This window comes from Limulus polyphemus, unplaced genomic scaffold, assembly GCF_000517525.1.
Source record: "Limulus polyphemus unplaced genomic scaffold, Limulus_polyphemus-2.1.2 Scaffold9558, whole genome shotgun sequence".
In the NCBI taxonomy this organism is placed as follows: Eukaryota; Metazoa; Arthropoda; class Merostomata; order Xiphosura; family Limulidae; genus Limulus; species Limulus polyphemus.
This window is the reverse complement of record NW_013675168.1, coordinates 9,064-17,905: the sequence shown is the minus strand read 5'-3', so window position 1 is coordinate 17,905 and position 8,842 is coordinate 9,064. Positions and strand designations below refer to the sequence as shown.

The window sequence follows — 8,842 nt, the reverse complement described above, 5'->3', positions numbered from 1 at the left end:
CAAGTTATCTCTACACCGATGCCTATTAAATATAAGTGACACAAGTTATCTCTACACCGATGCCTATTAAATATAAGTGGCTCAAGTTATCTCCACACCAATGTCTATTCAATCTCAAATTGCCTCTCTTCCAGTGGCAGAGCTGTACTTGTGGTGGTCACAGCACAGATAGCCTATTGTGTAGCTTTGCGATTAACAAGAAACACACTAACTGTTTGTAATATATTTTCTTGTTATTTTAATTTCGAAAGGTCAAATCTTAGAGGGATTTCTACTCACTATTTTAGAACTGCTTAATTCCAGTTTGCTGAATTTTCACCTATTAGATCCTTTTATCTTTTTTATCCTTCTCGGAGGTTTGACAAAACAAAAATGGTGGTAGCTGCAGTTGAAAACTGTGTATATTACAAGTGTTTGTATCTCGGGTATAACGTAGAATGTTAAATACGAAATCGCACATATATAACGAGTTTATCAGGGATATATTAGACAATACTGATATTGAATAAAAACTATGTATTAATGTTAATTTTTAAAGAGGATCGAGGTAATAGAGGATGTATAGAATGTAATATGATTAGTCTCACACACAGCTATTACATAAAACATATTGAATTGGAAAATTGAAGTGAAAGTTGATTCATGTAACAGATTGAATCACCGTACACACTTTGCTTTGTTTTGCAGTTACAATGCCTACCTTGGTTGGGATATGCATTGGAAGTGCTTTCTTTGTCTTCACGCTAGCAGCAGTCACGTGCTACTGTTATCGACGTAAAACGTTGCAGGTCGCTCACAAGCTGTGTTTCATTTTCAAGAAAAACGTCCAGGAAAAACCTGTCGTGCTGCGAAAACCCACTGCCTTGAAAACACCCAGCAGCGGCCCCAGAGGTTTCAAAAAAAGCTCAAGCCCCACAAACCAAAATACGCTTCCCTTTGATAAGCCTTCTTCCAATTCTCAGAACGTGGATAGAGGAAATACTGACAGTTTGAAGAATCACTCATCTAGTAGCCATGAATGTAAACATTTGATCCCAAAATGTCACATTAAAAACGAAAACGAAAATCATTGTTCTCATGTTAAAAAAGAGAAAGAAAGAAAGGAAAGAGAGAAAAAAATTATAGATGAAAAGGATAGCAAGCTTGGCAAACTCCACTTTCGGTTGAAGTACGCGCCAGAAAAGCACTCCCTACTGGTCACCATTGTTCAATGCACGCAGCTGCCACCGAAAGACTTGAATAGAGGGACATCTGACCCTTACGTTAAGCTGTTGTTGCTTCCGGACAAACAGCACAAAGTGAAGACCAGAGTACTTCGAAAGACCTTACACCCTAAGTACGACGAGGAGTTCACGTTTTACGGCATCACTCCCAACCAACTTGAGGCTACTACCCTGCACTTCGTGGTCCTTAGTTTTGACAGATACTCCCGAGACGACATCATTGGGGAGGTGATCTACTCCTTTCAGAACACAGACTTTGAAGACTTAGAAAAGGAAATTACTCTCACAAAGGAAATTGCTCCCCGGACACTAAATGTAAATCACTTTCAACTGTGACTACTTAGAAATTGAAATTAACACTTACTGAGATTATTAGAATTAGTATGTGAAATACCTATGATTAACACTTGCTAGGATTATTATAATTAGTCTGTAAAATACTTATGATTAACTCTTACTGAAATTATTAGAATTAATCTATAAAATGCTTATGTTTATCGCTTGCTAGGATTATTAGAATTAGTATGTAAAATACCAATGATTAACACTTACTGGGATTATTAGAATTTGTATGTAAAATACCAATTATTAACACTTACTGGGATTATTATAATTAATGTGTAAAACGGTTATGATTTACACTTACTGAAATTATTAAATTAATCTGTAAAATTCCTATGATTAATACCTGCTGGGATTATTAGAATTAGTAGGTAAAATTCTTATGATTACCATTTACTGGGATTATTATAATTATTCTGTAAAATGCTTATGATTTAACACTTACTGGGATTATTAGAATTCGTATGTAAAATACCTATGATCAACACTTTCTAGAATTATTAGAATTAGTCTGTAAAATGCTTATGTTTAACACTTACTGAAATTAATAGAATTACTCTGTAAAATTCCTATGATTAACACATGCTAGGATTATTAGAATTATTATGTAAAATGCTTATGATTAACATTTACTGGGATTATTAGAATTAGTTTGTAAAATGCTTATGATTAACACTTACTGGGATTATTAGAATTAGTATGTAAAAAGTCAATGATTGACACTTACTGGGATTATTAGAATTTGTATGTAAAATACCAATTATTAACACTTACTGGGATTATTATAATTAATGTGTAAAATGCTTATGATTAGCACTTCCTGGGAGTATCAGAATTAGTATCTAAAATGCTTATGATTAACATTTGCTGGGATTATTATAATTTGACTGTAAAATGCTTATGATAAAAACTTTCTAGGATTATTATATCTAGACTGTAAAATGCTTATGATAAAACTTTCTAGGATTATTATAATTAGACTCAATGATTATAGTTTCATCTCCACATTAATGAATGGTTGTCACTGAAAGCTTTGTTTTGAGATTTATTTTACATGTAAACATTTAAAAAAATAACATCTGTTTGATATTGTGCTTTCTAAACGTTTTCTTATAGCTTCGGTCACACGGACGGGGAGAATTACAGGTGTCTCTGTGTTACCAACCTGCAGCTAGAAGACTGACAGTTGTGGTACTGAAAGCTAGAAACCTTCCGAAGGTGAACGTCACTGGAATAAGTGGTAATGAGATATTTTGTTGTTAAATATTTGAAGATGCCCAGGTTTTACTGTAGTATATCCGGGGGTGAAATTCTAAACAATATTCACCTGGTTAAAGTGGACCTGTTTTTGTAAACGAAAACATTTCGTGTAAACATAAAGAATCGACAAAGCAGCTCAAATAAGTTCCGCTACTATGTGCTCAGTAGAATTTCACCCCTGAGTATATCCAGCTAAGTTTTATTTCGTCTGTTAATTGTAGTGCATACAAACTTTATTTACTGAAATGAAAAGCAAACATACCGATTGAAAAATGTTAATTAGAAATTTTCTATATCTTCGAAACATTGTTTCTGTATTGTGTTAATTTCAGAATGATTCGACATACAATGATGAAAAATTATGTTTAAATAGTTACTGAGGCAACATAAGTTCTACTAATATAAGATCTACCAATGTAAGTTGTACCAATACAAGTTCTACTAATATAAGATCTACCAATGTAAGTTGTACCAATACAAGTTGTACTGATATAAGCTCTACCAATGTAAGTTGAACCAATGCAAGTTTTATTGATATCACTTCTACTAATATAAGTTGTACCAATACAAGTTCTACTAATATAAGTTGTACCAGTATAAGTTCTACCAAAGTAAGTTGTATCAATACAAGTTCTACCAATATAAATTCTACCAATACAGGTTTTACTAATATAAGATCTACCAATACAAGTTTACTAATATAAGATCTACCAATACAAGTTGTACAAATACAAGTTCTACTAATATAAGTTCTACTAATATAAGTTCTACCAATATATGTTCTAACAATATATGTTCTAACAATATATGTTCTACCAATATAAGTTCTACTAATACAAGTTCTACTAATATAAGTTGTACCAATACAAGTTCTACCAATACAAGTTGTACCAATACAAGTTGTACAAATACAAGTTCTACTAATATAAGTTTACAATATAAGTTCTACCAATATATGTTCTACCAATATATGTTCTACCAATATAAGTTTTACTAATACAAGTTCTACTAATATAAGTTCTACTAATATAAGTTGTACCAATACAAGTTGTACCAATATCAGTTCTACTAATATAAGTTCTACCAATGTAAGTTGTACCATTACAAGTTCTACTAATATAACTTCTACCAATACAAGTTCTACTAATATATGTTCTACGTATATAAGTTCTACTAATACAAGTTCTACTAATATATGTTCTACGTATACAAGTTTAGAACTTGTATTGGTAGAACTTATATTAGTAGAACTTGTAATTGTACAACTTACATTGGTAGATCTTATATTGGTAGAACTTATATTAGTAGAACTTGTATTGGTAGAACTGATATTGGTACAACTTGTATTGGTACAACTTATATACGTAGAACATATACTAGTAGAACGTATATTTGTAGAAGTTGTATTGGTAGAACTTACATTGGTGGAACTTATATTAGTAGAACTTATATTGGTACAACTTGTATTGGTAGAACTTATACACATAGAACATATATTAGTAGAACTTGTATTGGTAGAACTTACTTTGGTAGAACTTGTATACGTAGAACATATAATAGTAGCTAATATAACTTCTACCAATACAAGTTCTACTAATATATGTTCTACCAATACAAGTTCTACTAATATATGTTCTACATATACAAGCTCTACCAATATAAGTTCTACTAATACAACTTCTACCAATACATGTTCTACTAATATAAGTTCTACCAATACAAGTTTTACTAATAGAAGTTCTACTAATACAAGCTGTACCAATGTAAGTTCTACCAATACAAGTTCTACCATTACAAGTTCTACCGATATAAGTTCTACCAAAGTAAGTTGTACCAATACAAGTTCTAACAATACAGGTTTTACTAATATAAGTTGTACCAATACAAGTTCTACTAATATAAGATCTACCAATACAAGTTCTACTAATATAAGTTCTACGTATATAAGTTCTACCAATATAAGTTCTACCAATACAAGTTCTTCCAATACAAATTCTACTAGTATATGTTCTATGTATATAAGTTCTATGTATATAAGTTCTACTAATATAAGTTCTACTAATATAAGTTCTACCAATATAAGTTCTACCATTACAAGTTCTACCGATATAAGTTCTACCAATACAAGTTCTATTAATATAAGTTCTACCAATATAAGTTGTACCAAAGTAAGTTGTACCAATACAAGTTCTACTAATATATGTTCTATGCATACAAGTTTTACCAATACAACTTCTATATAAGTTCTACTAATATAACTTCTACCAATACAAGTTCCACTAATATATGTTTTACGTATATAAGTTCTACCAATATAAATTCTACCAATACAAGTTCTTCCAATACAAATTCTACTAATATATGTTCTATGTATATAAGTTCTACCAATATATGTTCTACTAATATAAGTTCTACCAATACCTGTTCTACTAATACAAGTTCTACCAAAGTAAGTTGCACCAATACAAGTTCTACCAATACAGGTTTTACTAATATAAGTTGTACCAATACAAGTTCTACTAATATAAGATCTACCAATACAAGTTATACTAATATATGTTCTACGCATACAAGTTTTACCAATACAACTTCTACCAATATAAGTTCTACTAATATAACTTCTACCAATACAAGTTCTACTAATACAAGTTCTACCGATATAAGTTCTACCAATGTAAGTTCTACCAATACATGTTCTACAGATACAAGTTCTACCAATACATGTTCTACAGATACAAGTTCTACCAGTACAAGTTGTACCGATATAAGATCTACCAATGTTAGTTGTACCGATATAAAATCTACCAATGTAAGTTGTACCAATACAAATTCTACTAATATAAGATCTACCAATGTAAGTTGTACCAATACAAGTTCTACCAATGTAAGCTGTACCAATGTAAGTTCTACCAATATACCTTCTACCAATATATCTTCTACCAATGTAAGTTCTACCAATATAAGTTCTACCAATGTAAGTTCTACCAATATAAGTTCTACCAATGTAAGTTCTACCAATGTAATTTCTACCAATATAAGTTCTACCAATATATCTTCTGCCAATATAAGTCCTACCAATATATCTTATACCAATATATCTTCTACCAATGTAAGTTCTACCAATGTAAGTTCTACCAATATATCTTCTACCAATATAAGTTCTACCAATATAAGTTCTACCAATATAAGTTCTACCAATATATCTTCTACCAATATAAGTTTGTTAAAAAAGAAGGATAGACGATTTTCTGTGTAGTTATATTTGTAGGTAGTTGAATGAATACGGTGAGAAAAACCTGTAATTGTAGGGTGTGGTTTGTGTAAACAGCATTTTCTATAGGAGATTAGCAACAGGGCATTTGTTGTGAGCCCATGGCTTTTATGAAATGACTGATGAAGAGACGGCACACTCAGCACACACGAATATCCCTGAACTAAAGGAAAAGTCTTTTCATAATAAGTAACATAAAGTCCATTAAGGTAAGAAACTTACACAGCATTAAGAGTCATTCTTATACTACCTACGAACCACACCCACAGCTAAAGAATTTCTTTTGAAGGTAATATCAAACAAACATTTAACCAGTTTCAAACAGTTTTGATGACAGCCAACCACAAGACACAAGGAACATCAATCGTATGGAAACTCCTCCCAATCGGGTCATCTCCACCCATCTTGACCTTCTGCCAATCAGATCATCTTTACCTATCCTGACCTTCCGCCAATTAGGTCATCTCCACCCATTCTGACCTTCTGCCAATCAGGTCATCACCACTCATCCTGACCTTCCGCTAATCAGGTCATCTCCAGACCCTCTTGTCAATCAGGTCATCACCATCCCTCTAGACCTTTCGCCAATCAGGTCAATCCCACCTATCCTGACCTTCCGCCAATCAGGTCATCTACACCCCTCCTGACTTTCCGCAAATTAGGTCATCACCATCCCTCCTGACCTTCCGCCAATCAAGTCCTCTCCATCCCTTCTGGCCTACCGCCAATCAAGTCATCACCACCCATCCTGACCTTCCGCTAATCAGGTAATCTCCATCCCTCCTGACCTTCCGCCAATCAAGTCATCTCCATCCCTCCTGGCCTACCGCCAATCAAGTCATCACCACCCAACCTGACCTTCCGCTAATCAGGTAATCTCCATCCCTCCTGACCTTCCGCTATCAGACGTTGAAATATGTTCAGAAAAAAGATTATAATTATGTTTCTACAGTTGATTATTGTGATTACTTCAACACTAAATCAGACGTTACACAGTTTGTTTGTTGCTTATGAATCCACTTCGGCAACAGTAGCTTATTTGAAAATAACCTTAAAATAAACCATAATCCATTTCGTGTCATTCCCTCTCTAAACCTTAGTGTTTTTACCGATAAAACCAAGGAAAAGTTTAACACAACCTTACCATAAAATAGTAAAAAATAACTTTAAAATACGCGTATTTCAATCAAGTCTGTAGATAAAGATGGTATACCATATGGAGTAAGGACTTGTATATAGCAGAGGCAGAACGACATCTCTTTAAGTATGAATGTTACATTAAACTTCAAACCGATTATTTCGAAGAATACTAAAATCATTGTAAAGGAGACCATAAACAACTCTTACAAGTAGCGCGATACCAAATTGTAGAAAAACAAGAACATCCTTGTTTTACATCCTACCCAATATACACAAGCCTGAAATCCCCGAAAGGGCTATAATTTCTGCGTGAACATCCTTGTTTTACATCCTACCCAATATACACACGCCTGAAAGTAAAACAAGGATGTTCACATAGAAACTATAGCCCTTCCGGAAATTTCAGGCTTGTGTATATTGGGTAGGATGTAAAACAAGGATGTTCACGTAGAAACTATAGCTCTCTCGGGGAATCCTACCCAATATATACAAGCCTGAAATCCCCGAGAGAGCTGTAGTTTCTACGTGAACATCCTTGTTTTACATCCTACTCATAGTTTCTACGTGGACATCCTTGTTTTACATCCTACCTAAGATACACAAGCCTGAAATCCCCGAGAGAGCTATAGTTTCCACGTGAACATCCTTGTTTTACATCCTACCTAAGATACACAAGCCTGAAATCCCCGAGAGAGCTGAAGTTTCTACGTAAACATCCTTGTTTTACATCCTACCCAATATACACAAGCCTGAAATCCCCGAGAGATCTATAGTTTCTACGTGAACATCATTGTTTTACATCCTACCCGTAGTTTCTACGTGAACATCATTGTTTTACAGCCTACCTGTAGTTTCTACGTGAACATCCTTGTTTTACATCCTACCCAATATACACAAGCCTGAAATCCCCGAGGAAGCTATAGTTTCTACATGAACATCATTGTTTTACATCCTACCAAAGACACGAGCCTGAAATCCCCGAGATGGCTATAGTTTCAACGTGAACATCTCTGTTTTACATCCTACCTGTAGTTTCAACGTGAACATCCTTGTTTTACATCCGACCTGTAGTTTCTACGTGAACATCCCTGTTTTACATACTACCTGTAGTTTCAACGTGAACATCCTTGTTTTACATACTACCTGTAGTTTCAACGTGAACATCCTTGTTTTACATCCTACCTGTAGTTTCTACGTGAACATCCTTGTTTTACATCCTACCTGTAGTTTCTACGTGTAACTGCCCATTATAGTTAATTTTTAGCTTGTTAGACACCTTTAGTACATACTCTTCCAGCCTATGTGTTAGATATAGCACCAACGTTCTTCAAATATTTAATGAAATTGTTTAACTACTGCTACTCCATTGCCATTTATCGTCAATGGACATCTACTGTTAATGGACATTCACTGTCAATGGACGTATACTGTCAATGGACATATACACAGCGTGGTCACAAGTAAATAGATACCACCTTTTCAGAAAAAATGAAAATGTTCAGTCATATTCACATGAATTGATATATTTATAATTTAGTTAACATATAGTAGATCTTCCTTTCGCTTCATAGAGTTCGTTGATCCTTTGGGGCATCATGAGAATCAT

General features: G+C 33.6%; 1 protein-coding gene across 1 annotated transcript in view; it reads left to right on the top strand.

Annotated features, from left to right (window-relative positions):
• Positions 1-667: 667 nt before the first annotated feature.
• Positions 668-8,842, top strand: part of LOC106475978 (synaptotagmin-4-like) — a 12,936-nt gene continuing 4,761 nt past the window's right edge. The window contains exons 1-2 of the mRNA XM_013936654.2: positions 668-1,538; positions 2,682-2,805. Coding sequence (XP_013792108.1) covers positions 693-1,538; positions 2,682-2,805 — 970 coding nt within the window. The 5' untranslated portion in view covers positions 668-692. The remainder of the gene's footprint in view (positions 1,539-2,681; positions 2,806-8,842) is intronic.